This window comes from Panthera pardus, unplaced genomic scaffold, assembly GCF_024362965.1.
Source record: "Panthera pardus isolate Hobbes unplaced genomic scaffold, ASM2436296v1 HiC_scaffold_8, whole genome shotgun sequence".
Taxonomy (NCBI): domain Eukaryota; kingdom Metazoa; phylum Chordata; class Mammalia; order Carnivora; family Felidae; genus Panthera; species Panthera pardus.
Genome location: NW_026527013.1, coordinates 119652498 through 119673993, shown reverse-complemented (window position 1 = coordinate 119673993; position 21496 = coordinate 119652498). Strand labels below are relative to the sequence as shown.

At 41.6% G+C, this 21496-nt stretch overlaps 1 protein-coding gene across 4 annotated transcripts in view; it reads right to left on the bottom strand.

The window, feature by feature from the left end:
- The window catches only part of CREB5 (cAMP responsive element binding protein 5), a 398990-nt gene that overhangs the window by 310436 nt on the left and 67058 nt on the right, over positions 1-21496 (bottom strand). For 3 of the 4 annotated variants that reach the window (XM_019443683.2, XM_019443686.2, XM_019443684.2), the window contains 2 exons: positions 15650-15721; positions 11230-11323 (listed from right to left, as the gene is read on the bottom strand). In XM_019443683.2, coding sequence (XP_019299228.1) covers positions 11230-11323; positions 15650-15721 — 166 coding nt within the window. Of the gene's footprint in view, positions 1-11229; positions 11324-15649; positions 15722-21496 lie in introns of those variants that run through there. The other variant, XM_053897662.1, reaches the window with a different exon arrangement.

The window sequence follows — 21496 nt, the reverse complement described above, 5'->3', positions numbered from 1 at the left end:
AAACTGAAGTCCTGAGTGATGAAGAGTCTTGTTTAAGGTCTCCCAGGTGGATGTGATGGATGACACCAGGACTATAACCAAGGCCCTGGCGCTATCTCCAATACGTACGTATATTATTCCCACCTGAGCCTACAGTACACACTGCTAGGTTACTTACGGCACTTGTCCAACTTGACCTACCCTCAGTCCCCAAATCTCCTTCTGCACGGTTCTCTAACACATCACTACCACTCAACCCAAGAGTGCCCACAAGTGGACACGAATTTGCCATTTCTGCCCGCTCTTTACACTTTCCTGTATGATAAGAAACTAGAATCACGTTTACTTTTCTAAGTCACACACAGAGCAGTTAATCCCAGTAAATCATCCGTTGAGACTCAGGGGAATAGCTTAATATTCATGAAGATGAAAGTAGTTTGAGATCCCCATATATTCAGCCCTTCCAAGGCAAGAACTCCTGATTCCTTATGGCAAGGGGCTTTTTCACCTGTTAAGCACCCAACTGGTTGACCTGGATTTCAATGCAGCAAAAATCCCCTTCTGCATCCTTTCCCATTTGTAGCCCAGCCTCCGAGATCCTGAGCTCTCTTTGCAGTACACAGACAGCCTACCACAGATGATCACAAATTGGACACTACAGATAAAAGCTAGAAAAAAGTTGGGTTTGATTGAAAATGGTTTTATTATTAGCACACTAATCTACTAAGAGTCACATATACACATTTATGTCCCAATATACATCTAACATGTATATGTACATACACATAGGTATATGGTATGATAAAATAGCATAAAAAAGATAAAGTTAGTATTTATGAAGCATTTTGCAGTTTACAAACATTTTCACCCACATTGTCTAGAATCTAGATCTCACAAGATCCTATGAGGTAAGTAGGTACCTATTATTTTAGAAATGGAGAGATAAGTACCTTACACAAGGTCACAATTTGTAACCATTTTATCACTCCTCTTTAACTTTCAGACATAATCCCTTCTCAATCTGAATCCTGTGCTTTGCCGGGACTCTCCTCTGGGTCTGAAGAACTCTGTTACATGTGTAAAAGACAATGTTGACAACCCAGAAATCCAGATTTGAAAACTGTATGATTTGGGAGAAATTCCCTACATTCTCTGGACCTCATATTCCTTATCTTTCAAGTAAAGTTCTAAAGTTACATGGTTCTATGAATCCTAAAATCACCACCGTACTGGGTTCCCTTCAAAAGTCACTGTCAGCAGGTCAAAGAAACATAACCATTTAAAGGACAGTTTAATGGAAGCATCAGGAACAGCTGGCTAGACACTAGAAGTTAGGCCAGAGGTAAAGACTAGAGAAATAAAGAAGGTTCCTGAACAGAAGGTACAAATAGACAAGACCTGACAGTGAAAATAAAGGGTGTGTTTGTGTGTGTCTGTGTGTGTGTGTGTGTGTGTACATATTCTTCCATTTATTGAGTGCTTATTCCATGTCAGGCATAGTGTTAAGTGCTTTGTATGACACATCATCTCATTAATTTTCACACCAACCACGTTCAGTAGAAATCATCTTCCCCCTTTTACTTATAAGGAAACTGAAACTCACCCCAGACCCGTTTAGAAATTGAGTCACATAATTGTATTGGTAACTGACAATCCTAACCATCCTTGGTTCTTTTAAAATATCTTGGAATCGGGGCGCCTGGGTGGCTCAGTCGGTTAAGCGTCCGACTTCGGCTCAGGTCATGATCTCGCGGTCCGTGAGTTCCAGCCCCGCGTCGGGCTCTGTGCTGGCAGCTCAGAGCCTGGAGCCTGTTTCAGATTCTGTGTTTCCCTCTCTCTCTGACCCTCCCCCGTTCATGCTCTGTCTCTCCCTCTCTCAAAAATAAATAAATGTTAAAAAAATTTTAATATCTTGGAATCATTCATATCCCTCATATAATAGAACCATATTATAATCCCACAGACTCTACTATCTTTCAGGTCATTTTGTGACAAAAAAGCCTTCGAAAACAACACACAACAGAACTGAAATACTAGACCACTTGTCATCAGTAGGAACTTAGTTTTCCAGGTTTTAATTTTTCTTCTGCTCCTCTATATTTCTCTGTTGGAGATTTACAAGCTGAGAGCCATGATTCCAGGTAGAGGGAACAGTAATCCTAGAAGGATCCATATGAGTCCTGAACCCTAAGATGAGTTCATGAGATGGGCCATGAAATCGAATTCACACTGGCATTTGGAGGCCAAACATCAAGCAAACTTGAGAAATGTGTTCTGTCTTCTCTCAGCAAAATTATTCCCAGATTCCAGTGCCCGCACACGCACACACATACATCAGGAAAGGAGGGGGAAGGAACACGACACAGGGATAGTAAAGGCAATGGCCGCCATCACGAGCCTCTCGGCAGCAACAAGGAAACAAAAGGTCTGAAGCAAGGGGAGCTTTGAACCCTAAAGGGAGTTGGTTCCCTCCTACTCCTAGAGCAGAAGACCCAGATGGAGGCCATAGAGTTGTTACTAAATGTGACTTTCTTTGCTGTATGATATAATAAGGGAAAAGCAAAACAGATATCTGTACCCACATTTGGAAGAGATAAGGCACACTGTTCCTAATTTTTAATTCATTTTCTTCTTGTGAATGAGCTATTCTTTCCAGTTACAACAGGAACCAGAAAATGGAGCTTAACTTTTATTTTAACATTTATTAGAATTAATACAGGGTCTCTAGCGGTCTTTGATCCCACATGGTACCAGTTCCAAGTAAGCCAGGAAATGTGCAAATCTTCAAAAAGAGGACAGCTAAATCTATCAGCAGCTTAAATAAAAGAGTCAGAGTTTCTCAGCCACATGAATGCTTTGTCAAATAACTATTCCGGCTGAAATTAGATCTAAAGTAGGTGAGCAATATCCATGGCCGTAAATTAAAATTCTTATAAGCCACACCTTATTTAGAACCAAGAGCATGCATCAGCTATGGTAGCAGCAGTTCATGAATAACGGTGGCTGATGCCCCATTGGTGGGTAATGTCTAAGGTGTGTTCAGTCATAACAGGCCACACTCCAAGGACTTACAGGAACTGGTTCCGGTGGGAACTCAGAGCTGAGATGATCATTGCAGGCATTTCTGCTCACCTTTCTTTTAGTGTTTCCACTTGAGTGGGGATCATCTGACTGAGAGAAAGAAACAACTCCAAATCTCAAACGAACCTAAAAGATTTTTTTTAATGTTTATTCATTTGTTTGATAGAGAGAGACAGAGCATGAGCGGGGGATGGGCAGAGAGAGAGGGAGACACAGAATCCGAAGCAGACTCCGGGCTCCGAACTGTCAGCACAGAGCCCGACGCGGGGCTCGAACTCACGAACCGTGAGATCATGACCTGAGCTGAAGTCGGACGCTTAACCGACTGAGACACCCAGGCACCCCATCAAACTAACCTAAAAGGTAGTAACTTTTGAGTTTGGGCTTTCCTTGAGTTGAAAGTAGTTTGTCGTTCTTACCTTTGCAAATCTGAATTGGCACTGCATAAGCACCTACACATTGCTTTCGCACAGGGAGTTCGCAAAGAGCATACCAGCTTCTCAGAAGACCCAGACAGCTGGGACCAGGGCAAGTAAGGTATGTTACCCACTTCTACCTGCCTCGCATGTCCTTGGGATTTCTTTACCATTCGGACAAGAAAAATTGGCACCAAAAGGTATAAAAAAAAAAATCCTTTGTAAAGTTTGTCCTATTTCAGTTTCAGGTTCCCTTCTTGGAACGGTTAGTCTGTTCCTTGAAAAAGGAGCCCCTTTTCATAGAATCGCTGCCTCTGGAAACAGCTAGGTAGAGGATTCTTGCTATACAGAGACCCTTCTTGTATACCTGAAAGAGTGCCATAGGCTTGACAATATGATTTAGAAATTCACCCCTCCGTTATACGATAGGAAATTCTGCACCCCAGTACATCGGGGAAGGACGACAAGTACATGGCTACAACTATTAGGGGAAAAAACTCACTAAGTTTTCCAATCAGTCCATAGTCTGCCTAGCATCAAATGCTTCAGCCCCAGCAAGTATGATTACTCCAAAGTCTAAATGACAAGCACAAAGCTAAAGGCTGAAACCCGATTCTTCTTTTCAAAAGTGTTTAGTCTGCTCTACATTTAATAATAGGCTGCTACCTCATTGGGTTTCAGAGCTGCATTTGAGTTGTACGTTTGTCTATGTTTCATTTTCCTCAATGATAAAAAGGCAAGGAGACAAATGATAAAAAACAAAAAAAAACAAAAAAAAACAGTAAAAGCAGAGTTCCCATAACATATCAGAGAAGAAGAATGCAAACTTCCTAAGCAAAATTGTCTTACCCACTGGTCTAATAGTCTCAACTATGGTCTCACTAAAGGACTACGTGAAGTAATTTTACATCATTTCATATTAAATTGATGGTGGCTAGGAACACTATAAAAGCCCCACTAATTCAAACCACTTATAAGAAAGATCAGTTTGAATTAGTGACCATTCTAATTATAGGGTATTTTTTAAAAGGTAATGCATTTTTACTATTTGCATGGCTCAGATTCAACCAACAAAACGTAGCTTAATGGAACTCCTGCAGAATGCTGCTCAAATCAATAGAGAAAAGGATTGGAATTAGCATATCTATTTTAGTAAGAGTTGGGGTTCTCAGAAAAGGCATTTTTCTTAGTTTTGATATTCTTTTTATAGTTATATTTATCCCGTGAATTTTTCAGCAAGTGCTTTCTTGAAAATTTCTTACTTCATCCCTATCCCTCTCTGAGTTTTCATAATGTCTTAATTAAGAGGGTTTACATTAAATGAATTTTTTTTCAAAAATTTTTAAATGTTTATTTATTTTTGACAGAGAGAGAGAGAGAGAGAGAGAGAGAGAGACAGAGCATGAGCGGGGGAGGGGCAGAGAGAGAGAGGGAGACACAGAATCCAAAGCAGGCTCCAGGCTCTGAGCTGTCAGCACAGAGCCCGACGCGGACCTCGAACTCACAGACCGCGAGATCATGACCTGAGCTGAAGTCGGATGCTCAACCAAGTGAGCCACCCAGGCGCCCCTAAATGAATTTTAAAATAACACAATCCTTTATAAAAGCAACAATCAGTAACAACTGACAGAATTCCACGGAATTTTAGACAGGCTCCTTTATACAATAAATGTGCCTTTTATTGAGTGTGACTATACAATAGGAGCAATAGGGTCCTCTCTGCAACACTGATGTTACTCTTTCCCTGCATCTGTCCCAAGAGGCAGTGCTTCCATGGGACAAACCAAGGCAACTCTGGTTTTTAAACAACAGCGGTGGGATGTTTAAGCGTTGGCCATGGTGTGGGTGATACAGGTCAGCGAGAGATGAGACACTGGCAGACTCCTGGATCGAATGCTGCAATCCATTTACTGTCTGGGTGGAGAGCTGGTGGACTAGAGGCCCTTGGGAGGGCCTTGAATCAACTAGAAAATGCTCTGACAAGGGCATCTCATATGACATAGGGCTCCAGAAGACACAGATTCAGATTTAAATTAATCAAGTATATAATCCACACCTACTCACGGTCAGCCATGGCCTAGCCAAAGTGTTCACAGCAATCAAGCCACAATGTTATTTATTTTTACTTTATTTTATTTATTTATTTATTTATTTAATTTTTTATTTTATTATTTTATTTATATTATCCAAATTATATAAATAAGTTTATATATATTATATCTTTATTATTGTATTATTTATTTTAATATTTGATTTATTGATTTATTGATTTTCAGAGCGAGAGAGAGTGAAGCAGAGAGAAGGACACAGGGAAAGAGAGAATCTTAAGCAGGCTCCAGGCTCAGCACAGAGGCTGATGAGGGGGCTCGATCCCATAGCTCTGGGACCATGACCTGAGCCCAAATCAAGAGTTGGACGCTTAACCGACTGAGCCGCCCAGGCAGCTCAAGCCGTAGTTTTAATTCATGTGAGAGGAGCTGAGCTGGTGAAGAGGGTTATGAACACCAGGAGATCATGTCTCCGCAAGCCAGATGAACTGAGGGATCCAAGGTGACTCTCTGATCAAGCCCTGCCCTGAACCATGGAAGCTAAAGCTTCAGATTTCCACTCAGTCACCAACTGCCAGAGTTCTCCTACACTCTTTGTCAAAGATATTAGTTTCCAGATGGAATAGACTGGAAGCCAGTTTTTCATATATAAAGAGTACTGCAGATCAAGGTCTCCGAGGTAATCAGGTGAATCATTCAAAATTCAATTTTGCTTGACCAGCTGGAAACATGAATGACAGGCTGACAACTCCTACTCATGCCCATTGCCACTTGTCATAATGGAGGGGAAAATCTGATTTAAAACGCACTCTTTGTTCCTGTAAATGCTAGTGTGTTAACATAATCTCTTTCTAAAAACTTTTGACTGTTTTCTCCATATGATGAAGAAATAAGCCAATCATGTAACACCAAACCATGTTCTTAGTGCATGGAGCTCAGCAAATCTAGATGTACAATGAGAAAATTATAGACAGGAACTTTGGACAAACTGCTTACCCTCCTGATCTTATTTCTTTGTGCGAAAAAAGTGGCCAGGATTAAATGACATAATGTACATAAAGCAGGAGGCACAATTATAGGTATAAGACAAGGCAATAAATGGTAGCTATTGTTATTATCATGCTGCCCTCCAATGCAAAGCCATTTCCGCCACCCTCTGTTCCATAGAGATCTGATGAATTTCAGTAGTGGGGAGTCACTATGTACCTTCATCATCAATGGAAGAAGAGGTAAGTATGGTCCGTGTGTGTGTGCGTGTTGTGTGTGCACGCGCGCACACCCACGTGAGAGACAGAGAGAGAGAGAGATTTACTTATTCAGTCTTTTTTTTAAGACCCTAGTTCATTCCAAAAAGAGTTTGTAATGAGATGGTCACCTTTTCTCTGACTTTCCCTTTAAAATGCCCATGGATTATTATGTAGGTTTGTAGCAAACGGCCATGAGCAATGGATTTGGGTTCTGAGATCATCCGGTTAATCATGATCAATCTCATGTTCTACTTCACTGAATTTCTTGCTTCTTGCTTTCTCCGTGGTGAGAATTAGGTGTAGAGCCTGGAATTAGAGATAGTCCCTCATGCTAGACTTAATCCAGGGACCCAATGGGGTTCTGAGGGACTCTACTGTCATTTACAGTAGATCTCTACATCGAATGGGAATAAGGAAGGCAGAATGAGGAAGCCAGTCTCTCTCACCTCTCTTCCGTGTGTGTCAGCTGCACCATATCTGGTGTTGTGGGGTCACCACTTTCAGCCCCACATATTCAGAAGACAAAGAGAAAGGACACTGGAGCCCACAGTGCTGAGCATTGGGTCTTAGTTGAAATGCCACTAATGCAGAGGGGCCTTTCCTGACCTCCTTTAGCAGCCGGTTAGACACTTACTTCACATTGTCATGGTTCATCTTCACACTTGTCACTGACTCATTATTTATTAATCTAGGGGGAGGGGTGTCGTCAATTACCTCTCTTCCTCCCACCCCCAGTAGAGTATAGTAAGTTCCACGGAAGTGGGGCCTCATCTGTCGTGTTCAGTGCCACATCCCCAGCACCTAGCACAATAGGATCTTTGCAGACACTCAGTGTTTGTTGAATGAATGAATAAGTGACGGTGGAGAGACAACTTTAGCTCCTCTTTCCACACCCCAGCAGATGCCTGTTCTAATTTCCTTCCAAGTACACACACCAGTTGCCTCCAGCATTAATTGGGCTATGATGTCTTGCATGGAGGCGTTTAAAGGTGTGGTTTTGCGTATCTCTTTCTCAGATGAGATGTTGATTGGGTTTTACCTTTTGAGAAAAGGTCTGCAACACTCTTAAATTTCATGAAGCAAACTCTATCTTTTCAGGAAGCAAAATCTGTCATCTTCTAGGTCAATATTTCCACCATAGTCTCCCAATATGCGCGCGCGCACACACACACACACACACACACACACACACACACACGCATGCACGCACTTCTCATGTGGAATATTATTTGCTTGTCTGGCTATAAATAAAGTAGCACTTTGATTCCCATTTTGGCCTTTACCTGTACAGAACCTGGGAACTCTGTAAATAAGTGGGGTTGGGGGTTTCTGACAGGGTGAGATTTGGGAATTCCTGAATGCGTAATCACAATACCATTAAAATAGACCCAAACGCCATACTCTTTTAGCTCTAATACTAAAACTTGATCATAATTTTCAAACCAAACACATCTTTTGTCGCATAATAGCTGGTGATTTTGCAACCTGTATGTGACAGTATAATGTTCTCAGTTGGCTCCCATTTCTGCCTTGTGCCCTAGAAATCTCTGATATCACAACCTCTCTCACCATGAAATTATCTTCACTTACAACAAGAACAGCTAAAGGGAAAGACTCAAGTCCATCATCATATCGGGACTCTGGAAATGTACCACATGAACCAAATAAGGATGGGAGGGCCAAGGTGGGAGGGTCTAGAAGTTTTTGCCTCAGAATCTACCACCACCACCCCATTCATGTACCAACTGGTACTGTCTCTTTAAACTGAGGTTTTATGTTTACTGTCTATCCATAAGAGCACTCATGCTAATAAAACATCATGACTGTCACTTTTACTACTCTGCCTTATGGCATGGCGCAGATCATTTACAATCATCTTGAGTAGTAAGTTGTACCTGGCCTGAATAAAATGGACTTTATGACAAAGCCAGGAAATTATTTCAGATCTGACAACGCTTTGGACACTTACCTTCAAAAAGCCTATCTGTGGCATCTCACTAATGTCTCTAACTATAGTATTTGCAATTAACGAAGGAGGAGGTGATTTTCCGAAATACAAGTTAACCAGATATTCTGAAATTAGTAATAAACATATATACCCTACTTTCTCTTTCTATGTCAAGCTCCACTTCATCTGAAATGAAATGTTGTGTAATTGGATATTGCAACAACAACAAAAAAAGTGGCCCCCAGGGGCACCCGAGCATCTCAGTCGGTTGAGCACCCAACTCTTGATTTCGGCTCAGGTCACGATCCCAGGGTGGTAGGATCGAGCCCTGCATCTGGCGCTGTGCTGACCATGGAGCCTGCTTAAGATTCTCTCTCTCTCCCTCTGTCCCTCTCTTAGCTCATGATCTCGCTCTCTCTCTTTCTTCCCCTCTCCAAATAAATAAATAAATAAATAAATAAATAAAATGTGTTTACAGACAATATATGTGTTCACACATCCTTAGTTCCTTTTTTTCAGACCTTCGGATGGGGCTCCTCATAGGGCCATTCCAGCAGTATACCTGAAAGATACTACCTGGTCCTTACCACTAAGCCGCAGCATCTGCACATCATTTCTACTCCTTAACACACACCTCCCCCTGTCCTAACACTAAGAAGCCTACTTGAGGGCTTCCACTTGGGGAAAAATCAGAGGAGAACCGATAAATTTAAACATTGGGAATTGCAACATCTCCAGCCCTGCTACTTGCATATATATATATATATATATATATATATATATATATATACTCATCGTTCAATGATAAAGTCACACCGCTTCATAATGGGAAGGACAGACGACTGACAGAACAGAAGAAATGATAAAAAAACAAAAGAACAGACGATCCCTCCTAACGCTTCTGGGCTTTTGTAATTCTTGCAGATCTACGCTTCTGCATCTCTGCTTCTAGACGTAAGGGAAGATGAAACAAGTTCTGAAGAGCCAACTAGTTCGATCCAAACGAGGAGGCTGAGAGGTGGCGGGTGGTGGCGGAGGCAAGGACAGACGCTGCCTTTGGGCTCAAGATTCTTCTAAATCACAGCACATCCACACTACTAACGAGTCACTGGCGGGTTTGTGAGACGTGTGGATGGCCCTGGCGCCAGCATTATCTGGTTGTCGATACAAACCGCTGAAGCCCGGCAATGCAGCGGCCATGCCAGTCAGTGGGCTAGGACTGCAGAACCAAGGACCCTTGTCTTCGCCCCGGGCGGTAAGCCTGGGAGAGCTTCTCCATCTCCCTATGCCCCTTCTTCTCTATCAGTAAAATATGACTTGTAATAATAACCTGTCTGACAAAACTCCTGGAGGATTTACTAATAATAGGGATAATAAAATACTCGTAAAATTTAAGTGCCATAGAAATGCGAAATTATATGAGCCAGGCCTGCCAGGGCAGTCCGTTTCTCTTCTGATATCATTTAAAGCATGTTTATGGGCATATTATCTCTTTCATGATGCCAAGAAGACAGTGGCTTCGGTGAAATATTTCTAGCCTAAAAGGGTAACAGGAAACACTTCGATTACCCTGCTAGGGTTTGTGAAACACTTTCACTGACATTCTTTCACTGGATCTTCACAATAGGCCTGTGAAATAGACTGGGCAGATAAAATCATTCCCATTCTATGTGGAAAGAAAATGAGGCCCACAAGGGTTCACTGATGTGGCTCAGGGTTATCTGGCCGGTGGAGTCAGAGCCCATGCTAGAGTTCAAGTTTGCCCGCTCCTGGCCCTGCACTCTGTTTTAACTTACCGCCACCACCTATCAAAAATAGGAAGGAATAGCAATTACTTGATGGATGAATTGTTATTGTTTATTTCTGCTCACATTTGCTGAACACTGGCTACGTTCCCCTGCATTATCATCTCATTTAATCTTCCACTTAGGAGGTAGGCTCTGTTTCTTTAAAAAAGTTTTCACTGACCACCACAATGCAAAGAGAGAGAGAGAGAGGGAGAGAGAGAGAGAGAGAGAGAGGAAGTTCCTTCTACTAAAGTCACACAGCATTTTCCAAATACTCATCTGAAACATAGTCCTCCCGGCTAAATTTTCACACGTCCACGATATTGTGACATCCTCAGGAACGGAAATCGTATCAATCTTTGTACTTCCCATGGCGCTCAGAACAGCTTAGTGTGCATCACAAATGCTCAGTGAAGATGTTTTGCTTGACTGATTACAGGCATGTGATTTTTAAAATACTTAGATGGAGCCAACTTTCATAGTAATAAACATTTTACGTTCCTGAAAATGAGAAGTCCCAGCTCTCCAGTTATTTGAGTGAACACCACATTAGCTGATTACATTTTTGCTTACCATTATTTTAAGTCTCTGCTGTACCTTAGAAATATATGTCTTCAAGGCACAGCATTTGCCATTGGAAACTATCCTATCATAAGTTGAACAAGTATCTCCCGTGCGGCTGATGCTGTTCACCCAAAGCCTTTTTGCTTGATGGCTCCTTACCTGATAACATACTGTCTGTTTTTATTGAGGGAAACTTCAAAGTCATTTCATGCTTGTGCCTATGAATCATCAGATGGTCCTCTGTTGGGAAGCGCTGTCAGACAAATAGAAAAAAAAGGGGGGGGTGGGAAGAGGGGAGAGGAGCCATTTAGTTTTATAACATATATTTGCCATCACAGAGAAAGAGATGTATTCAGCATTGCATATGTGACAGGCAAAACAAAAAATTAGTTCTGAAAAAGTGTGAAAGCATGCTAAGTTAAATGACAAATTATTTTTTGCAAGCAAATGGGCAGAGCTGTTCCTTTGAATTGCACCCAAATATACGCGTAATTATTGCCATTATAGTTTACCGGGGGCTTAACCAGGTTGCAGTAAAATCTGGCTTAAGAGTAATAAGAAATAGAGACCTTTGCCTGCCATCATCTCTGGCTCCCCGTTCCTTCTCTGGGAATTCCTTTTAAAAATCTCTACTTCCTAGGTAGTCTTCGAATATAGTCAACTGTCATGACTCATCAGTAAATTAGATATTTCCTTAGGAACTAGAGATTTGCATCTGAAGGAAGACCCTAAATTTGTGTTTAAAGAATCAATGAGAAAGAAGAAATGAACAATATTGAAAGTATTCAAGTAATATATACAATAGAAATATGCTATACCTTCAAAGAATTTGAGTGTTTGAATGAATGTTCAATGTTTATTTATGTTCCCAAAGAAGCCAAGTAAAATTCTCTCATTTCTACCTCTACATGGGGGAAAAACATGTCCAAAGTAGAAAAAGAAATGAATTTAGACCTAAGTAGCCCTGGAGTTTCACAAAACTATTTGGAACTTTTGTCTAAAATTAAGTCTAAGGCATAATAAGTATGCTACACATGATCTATAGATTAACCAAAAGTGGGAGAAATGCATGAAGTAGGAAAAGAATTTTGATTCATGTCAGACATTGGGAAAGAATTCCACGTCATGCTCAACTATTTGATACATACACCTACAAATGTGCACATGCCATTTGTTTGGTATGTTTCTGTTTATGACGACCTTGCACACTCATTATGTGATCTTTTATCAGTATATATATATGACTTATAGTAACATGGCAAATCATTTTTAGGATTCTATACTCTGTACAGTATCGTAAACCAACACTTTATTATTAATTTTCAAAGAATGATGTTACGGTTATCAAAAATGCAGCTCCCAAATGTTTTCAGCTGTCTGGCTTCTAGTCATATAGTGGGACTGGATTTCCTGGCCCTCTTGTGGTTGGGTGGGGCCATGTGACTCGTTCTGCCCATGGAGTCATGAATGGAAACGACACGTTACTCATATGTCAGCAACTAATTCGTGGTGCAAGACCATCTCCCCTTTAGTCTGGCAACTTACAATATAAGAAATAGTGGCTCCTCAATCTTCCTAAATCTCTGCAGGAATATGAAGAGCATTTTTGAATTCTAAAAGATTATGAAGAATGTCCTGCCAAGCTCCGATAGAAATGGATGCTTGTGCAATTGAAATTAGCGATTGTTGGTTTAAGCCATTGAAGCTTTGGGATAATTTGTTATTGGAGCAGATCCTAGCCTCCCCTGACTCAGACTGGTATGTTTTTGATAACTGAACTTAACAAAGTGTCTGCTTTACCAAAGTCAAATGAAAATACAACAAAAGGCAATAAACTCTGCTGAACATTTCCGAATCTTTGACAATTTAGAAAATCTCTTGGAGCTTCCCAGTCCCTTGGGATAGTCATTTTAAGTTTCGACTACTATTGCATACCGTGGTAGACATCTTCTTTGCAATGTGTATAGATTTGGGTTCATATGAATGAGGGAATTCACTGCACTAAATCCTTTGGAATAAAAGTAGTTTGGGGAATACAAATCATTTCTTTATTTGTTATTTGTATCATATATATTGGCGCATTTAGAATCTGCAAAGCATGGTAATTATGTCAGATTTCTAACTACATAGAAGTTTGATTTGTAACAACAGGGGTTTTTGATGGAGCTTCATCTATTTTCTTGGTCCTTTATAACACCTTATAATATGGGACACTACCATGTGTGGTTTATAGACAGGGTAAACTTCTTAGTCTTTCTGCTAAAATCCTTACTTTAATTTTTACTGTGATATATATAATCAACAAACAACATGGCAATAGCTTTTACTTCGTATTTGTAAGCCATTTTCTGGCTCCATAAAATAACAACCTAAAATAGAATATTAACCACAATACTTATTAAGTGACAATAATCTCCATAGTATGCCATGTTAACTATAAACCCTTCCCCAAAGAGACAATACAGGGCATCGTGGGTTTTTTTTTTTAATTTACCAGGAAAATAGCAGCAAATTGTAAATAACCAAAATGTAGAGTCTACAACAGGTACACAGCTGAGAGAAGCCACTGGAACTCAAAACATGTTCGTGCTGAGGGCAACAGGGCAGTGAAATTAACAATGGAATCTGTGAGATCAGAAAGAGCAAAAGAAGCTTGTTTCTCTTGATGTCTGGGACAAAGCTAATGTATAAGGAGCCGTAACACAAAAAACCTCCCAGGTACTGTAGACCATTCCTAATGCAGCAAAGTTTCTTTCCATTGAGGGAAAAGGGGGAAACATCACCCCCAATGCAGCACAAGCACTGGTAACTCATATTTACACTCCCCTTTCCAAACCCCAGCCATCCTTTCTTCTCTATGCAGGTTCCCAGGCTCTGGACGGTCATTACCGTAAATGCCATGATCACAACAATTGACTTGACCGTAATTGGCTAACACTCCACCGGGAGACCCTTGGAACCACTAGGGAACTATGACATTTCCTCAATTCTAACACGTCTTCAGCTGAAAGCTACGCATATTTTTTTTTTAAACAGCCTATCAAGAGAAAGAAACACATTAAATAGAAACATCAAGTTTCAGATGCATCTTTACGTTTAACTTTGGCAAGGGGTTGAGGGGGAAGGCTTGGAGTTTCACCGGGCAACCTAGAAACTACGGAAATCCTCAAGCCTCATTTTGTCCAACTGGTCCACTCAGCCTTCTCAGGGGAGAAGGCTGCTCCTTCACTGAGTTCAAGGTCATTGGAAATTCACCTCTTCAACCTTCACTACCAGCGTCCTAGACTAAACCCCGCCTGGCTAGCCTCTCGCTTAAAAAGAACCTCTCTCAGGCTGCTTCCTTCTCAGGCTACCGTTATATCACTCTGTTTCCCGTCATGCCCTGGTGCTCTTGAAAGAGTCCTCTATGCTGGCCACCTCCACTGCCTCACCACCCACTCACTCGTTAATCCCTTCCAACCTGGTCCCCGCCCGGACTCCTCTTTCATAGGTCACCCGCCAGAACCCAACAGCCAAACCCAACAGCCTCTGCTCAGCCTCTCACTGCCCCGGCTCTAGCAGCGTCTGACACCGGTGACCACACGTCTGTGGCATTATTTATTTATACCCTGCCTGATTCCAAAAAGGAGAAAAGACGGCTCATAGCAACACATAAAACGGGCGGGGAGAGCATCAGCGAGAATCGGGGGACACCGGAAAGGGAAGAGGTCCAAAAAGAAACAAAGCTAAAGCCAAAAACACAAACCATTGGGCAGTCATTCTCAACCGGGGGCCATGGTGGCCCCCAAGGGGACCTCGCCCCCAAGGGAGAGGTCAGGGAGGCTGCCGAACATCCTGGAACGCACAGGACAGCCGTCACAATGAAGAATCGTTCAGCCCCAAGTGCTAATAGTGCCAAGCTTGGGAAATCCTGCCACACGGCCCGTAATTACAACAGCAGTAGCAGTAACAACGGTGAACATTAATAGAGCACCTATTATGTGCAGGCCCTATACTAAATACTCTACATGTAGTATCTCATCTAATCCTCACAACGATTCTGCCTGATGGGAGCCACTGGAGGCAAAGAGGTTTGATGTTTAATCTCCCCTCTTGAAGTTTAGATAAGTGGAAAAACTGTGGGTTCTAGAAGCGTTATAGGGGGTTTATTTTACTCAAAGAGGAAAACAAAACAAAACAGAATTCAGCTCTGATGGTGAGCTATTCCACCAGTAATCCAAAGGCCCCGTATCAAGTGACTATTGTAAAAGCAGCGTCCTCCCTCCCCTTTCTGAAATAACAGTCCTGAACATCTGGTGGGCAGGATGCGTCTGGCTTACTTCCAGGGGGAAAGTTAAGGATGGAAAAGGCCAATGCTGATGTATTTCACGGGGCTTTGAGGGAAGTAGTTCAAACTATTCAAAGTAGAAAATAATAATGATGAGGAAGATGATGGGGGTGGGGATGGTGACGAGGGCTTTGACGATATCTTGGTGAAGAAAGCAAGCCCACAGCAGGCATGATTGGCAAGTGAGAGCTGCTTCCCTGTCAGAAGGCAGGTAGTCTCTGGCAAAACAGACCAAAGGATTCTCTCACTCACCTGCGAACAGCCTGGGGCACTGCAGACAAACGGCCTCTCCTGCTCCAAATTCATCTTGGATTCCTCATAAATCTGAAGGGTCACGGGGAGAGGGAGGAAGGAAAACAGAAAGCCATGAATATCTCCTGCTTCGACCTAAGAAACATGAGAAAGGCGATTGCTCGGAGCCCCTTGCAATGCCAGTCCCCAAATTAGACAAGATAAACGTTAACGTGAGCACAGGTCCCGCTGAAGTTCATTAGGCTTCCTGCAGTCTGCCTTCCTATTGTTCGCTTGAGTGCGTATTTATCGTACTTTGAAGAAAAATGCCATGGGGCTGTGCAGCAGAGATTCTGCCTCTGGAAAACCACCTGGACTATGTTATTACCTGGTGAGACCGCACCTGCGCAAGAAGATTCCAAAGTAAAGTTCACACCTGCCCTTTGGAGTTGGCGGGAGAGGAGGAAGCGAATGGGGTTGTCACCAGTGTGGTGACCAACCCTGAGCAGCAGTCACATAATTCACCCATGATCACCCCACCAAGCTGCAGGACAGCCACAGGATGCAAAATAGCCCTGCAGCCAGCTCAGCAAATGACCCCAGTGGTGAGCCGTGATCTTAAATTCCCTTTCATCTCAGGCATTCACGGATGCCTCAACAAAAAGTACCCGAGTTATGCAGGGAGAAACAGAAATAAGAAAAGACAGAAAACGTCACCTGGGATATTTTGTTAATTTGGTTGTACAGGCTGATTTGAAATCAATATTACATTAAGGCCATCGCCCATCTGATCTGCAGCAGTTATCTGGCGTAAGGTAGCTTTGTGGGGAGAAATCTGACGTTACGGTCTCAGGCATAGGTTAAATTCGAGTGTGGGTCTTTTCTTATGTAGGGGTGAGGTTCTAAGGTAAGCTTATGAGGCAAAACTTGAGCATAATCAAAATCACCTTGACAAATCCTCCCCCAACCCGATAAAAGTACATACACGTGGTTTTGTGGTTACCGATCTATACAGCAACATAAAAATTTTTTAGACATCGTGAAGTACTATGCAAATTTAAGTTTCACAATTTAAACCGTCTTCTAAGTCACACTTTTCTTTCTTGCCAATTTTAGAGTTGAGTTTAAATAAGCTACGTGTGCCGCTGGTGGGACGTGGCTCTCTCAGGGGACTTAAGCCTATTGCTTTATCTCTGAAGCACAGGAAGGAACTTGCTTCCTTAAAATGGTACCTGCAGGTGATACCAAAGGAGTCCCAAGTCACCTTCACCCTTGAAAGAGGGAACTCTGCTTCTACTCAAGAAATAGTTACCCTTTGTCCAAGGAAGCTTTATTATCTTGCAAAAAAATCCAACGCTAATCTGTCACTATACCCTTGCCCCAAACACTAACAGACTTCATATCTATTCTTTGGGAAACAGGTGCACGCTTTCACTTTTCTGAAATACCAAGCAAAAAGACTTGCCTTAGGCAACACTCCTGGTCAGATATTAAAAAACAAAACAAATTTACAAATGCAAATTCTTCTTCACACTGCTTCCTCTTCATACAATTTTCACTCAGTAAATACCCTTTCCAATCTGTGTCTGGATTGACTGCCCACTGGTCACTTACCAACGCAGCAACTTAGCATCATTTTATAGCTTTCCTGGATCAGATGTATTGCTTAAATGATTTTACTCTATTATATGTGGAATGAGAAGTAAAAAAACAAGCATCTTTAGGAGCTTTCCACTTGTCCCTGTCTGAGGAAAGTCATGAGCAATTAAAATAACTTCTCAAATCGCTTATCACAGAGCAACCCTTCTGTCCCCTGTGAATGCTGATTTACTTCTAAGCCTCAAAATAAAGGGTGAGAGAGTGGTTTTGATCCAAGATAGAAAAAACAACAGTAATTGAGTTATCCATTAATTAAATATGCTTTGTCTTTCTAGTAAATTTTTAAATGCCTTCCTGGAACTTTTCTGTCTCTGTGACCATGATCTGCCTAACTGGGGCTGGGTCATTTAATTGCTTCAGGCCTCAATTCCCCCTCTTTACAATAAGGCTATGAACATAATATTCAGCTCCTTCATTCCTGTATCACACTGATCAGTGAGGAGGCCTGTAAGACATGCCCAAATTATGGAGAAAGGTCTCTGTATTTAAGGGTGTGTGTGTGTGTGTGTGTGTGTGTGTGTGTGTGTTTGGAGGTGGCTGGTGGGGGAGGTTCTGTGGACAAGTGTTACTTAATCCTCACCATAACGTTAACTATTCTCTACTTATAAAAGAGAATCTGCTATAAGGTGAGTCTTCCTTGGATGCCACCTAAGACTTTTAGTCGCTAAGGTAACAAAAGAATGCCAATACAACAAAAGAGAACCAATGCTAAGATTATCTGACAGTAAAAAGGGAAAGCTCCATATAAACGCATTTACGGCATACGTCCAGAAGTAGTAATTAGTGATAATAATTAGATTAATGTCTAACTAATAGAAGTGGTCAAGATCGGAAGTGCCACTACTGAAGGTTGACAGAGATTCATTAAAAAGCCGAAGTGAGGAGAGAGATGGGCCAAGCCCTGCCAGGTAAGTACGAGAAGAAAGTATTTTTCCACCATAATCACAACTCTACCCCACACGTTGGTTCACCAAAATGCCGACTTTCTCCCGTAAATGCAAGCCTACAATGGGAATAATCTAGCAATTCTGGTTGGTATCAGCATGAGCTATTTTTTTTTTAATTTTTTAACGTTTATTTATTTTTGAGACAGAGAGTGACAGAGCATGAACAGGGGAGGGGCAGAGAGAGAGGGAGACACAGAATCGGAAGCAGGCTCCAGGCTCTGAGCCATCAGCCCAGAGCCCGATGCGGGGCTCGAACTCACGGACCGCGAGATCGTGACCTGAGCTGAAGTTGGATGCTTAACCGACTGAGCCACCCAGGCGCCCCAGCATGAGCTATTTTATCTTAATTGTTGGCTACAATGTGCCATAACCAACGGGTAACATGCATAGGAGCTGCAGCAGATACCACGGACTTAGACTATGGTGTGGATGCTTGAAGACGAAATAGGCCCCAGCCATAGAGATTTACTCTGTCTTATTGAGCCATCATGGTATGGATGTTACGTTTACAGCAATATGATTAATCAGAGAAATACAGGTTGCCTTCAAATAGTTTAGATGTCAGTCAGCAGTATATTCAACTGAGTTGCTACTGTCATTTTATCATTCTATGTTTTAAACATGAATGAAGCTGTACTAATTTATCATATGCTACGGATCCCACGGCCCAAATGTTTTGGCAACACGGTGCTGGAATGAAAGTCCTAGGGTAAAATGGCAGTTGCTAAAATAAAATAGGCTTAAGTGATTAATAAAGTCTACGGTGAGTGGGTGTGTATACAGAAGTGTGTGAACCTCAACTGCTTTATTTTGACGCACTGCAGTTCCCACATTCAACCCTCGGCAAACAGCACGCCCTTGCTCATTGCTTGCTGTGTGGGTGTTTGTGATGGTTTTACTAAATGGTACCGCTCTACCACACGGGCTTCATTACTTTTATCAACTAGTACGATCTGGTCTGATGTATTAGTGAAGAACCAGGTCTCTTTTTATGGTCTATTATTATGGTTCTTTTCCAGCAAAGAGTATGATCACTATTCTTTCCAACGGACTCCTACGAAAGCCCCACAGATCTTTTTCTTTTTATCATCCGCTGAGCGGGGCAAATCACTCAGACATGATTTTAGCCAGCTTGTTCTGCATTAGGGCCTCCGAAGTCATGCCTCAACCTCTTATTTCCCATTCTGCTGTTTTACCAGCTGGGACATTTTAATGAACCCAGTTTTGTTTGGCAGTCGCCATACCCCAGGCTCCACTGCGTAGAGTTGACATGGTAGGCGTTCAATAAATATTTGTGGAATGGATAATGAATCCTGAATCATCATCATAAACCACCCCAAACAGCTTGCCTTTTCTCTACTCCTAAGGCAGTGGTTCTCAAACTTTTGGGCCCAGAACCAAATTTTCAGCAAGGCGAGAGGTTGTGCAGACCCCTTGTTCCACTCGTTCTCAGTTATGGCCAGGGAAGACAGTTCACCAGACTTCGTGAAAAAAGATGTCAAAGTTGCTTTTGGTGAAAACACTGAGAGGAGGCTAGTTTCCATTAAATTTCACATGTAAGCATCTTAATTCACTGTAAGTTCGGTCTGTTAATATTGCCATAGACAGTGAGGCCACTGAAGACCAGTCTCTTAGCCATGTGCTGGCTACTTATGATCCCTACAGAGCACCCGTTGAGAAACACTGAGTGACCCCATAAATTCAGTTAGATACAGTCATAATTGTGGCAGACACTATCTAATCATTTAGGAGTTTCTAAACAGCTCTAGTTTTTGTTCCTCTTCTCCAAAGTTCAGATTCAATGTTCACTTAGAACAAATGCCTTATGAGTCTAATTTCCCTTCAAAATTTTGGAAAACAACACAAAACCCTAATAACAAACCCTAATAGTACATAAAGTGAGTAGAGGTTTTTCCCAGTTGACAAGGAGATGACAGGCTTGATTTACAATTCAAACCCTCAACTGCCACTGGATTCCTCAGCCTTGAAATGAGCAAGAATCTCTTTCATTGTTCAGTGTTTGACCCCACAAATTCCTCCTGGTCTAAAATGGGAAATCTTCCACAATGGCTGATGCAATCCATTCAAATGCTTTGCCAGGCATTTAGAGATATACTTGGAATTACCATTTCATGAAAGGCAAATATTGCAAAAAACAAATGTTACTAAAAACTTGGACAGTCTACACAAATTTCTATAAATATGTATTTTAAGCAAGGGCAACAACCGAGCTCAAAGGGAAAAAACCTACATCAGCGAAGTTTGCTATAATCAGCCAAGAGTGATGCTTCCCTGTCTGAATCATAGGAAGCTGATACTGATCCTTAGTTAACACCAAACTCCAATCTCAGGTCTCTAATCTTAGAATGGAACAAATTTCTTCCAGTAACAGCAGACAGATTCATACAATGACACAGGATTTGAAATATCAAGACACTAACAACGTTGTTTTCATCTGAAAATCTGTATGCACTTTTATCAATGCCGAAAGTTACGGGAGCTTCAAAAATGCAAACTGAAGTTGTACATATAAATGAGCACTAATGATAATATTGATATGTCCCCATCAGCTCTGACATTGTTAATCTGACCATGAATGGATTATAGATCTGAAGGGGGGGCTGGAATTTTAATATGAAGTTAATAACATCTGTCGACATTTATTGGCCTACTGCGAGTGTGGAAAGAGCCTTCTGGACAGGACTCATGTGGAAGAGACCTCGCTACCTTGCTGAGCTTACAAGATTGCCAAGAAGGTTCTAGAGGGGAAAATAGGTCCTTCCTACAGTGCTGAGGACCGCTAACAAACAGGAGCATCTTGAGTTAGTCAAGCTGTGTGACAGCAGATCAGTCCTTGTTTCTGGAAACAAAAGTTGCTCATTAACTAAATTAGTTAAGTGCATAGCCAATATGTACTTCATGCTTCTGAAAAAAACAAGTATTTCTCTCAACATATTGGTCAGAAAGGCAAAGAGCCACATATAATAATAACCCAACAGAAATTCAAGGAGGCAGGATGGTTTTCCCAACACACGGCTAGCTCCTGGAAGAGAATTTTATATCCAGTGTGGGGCTAAGACTTTCTTTCTTTGTGAAGGATATTGTACCTTTCACTATCTCCTTTGCTCATCTATAAAACATGACCATTTAGGAAAACATTGTAAAATCAGACCATTCAAAGAGATACCATATGAAAAAACAATTCATGGAAGCTAATTATTTCCAATATACCTCTAGTTTTCTAACCTTAATATCATACTGT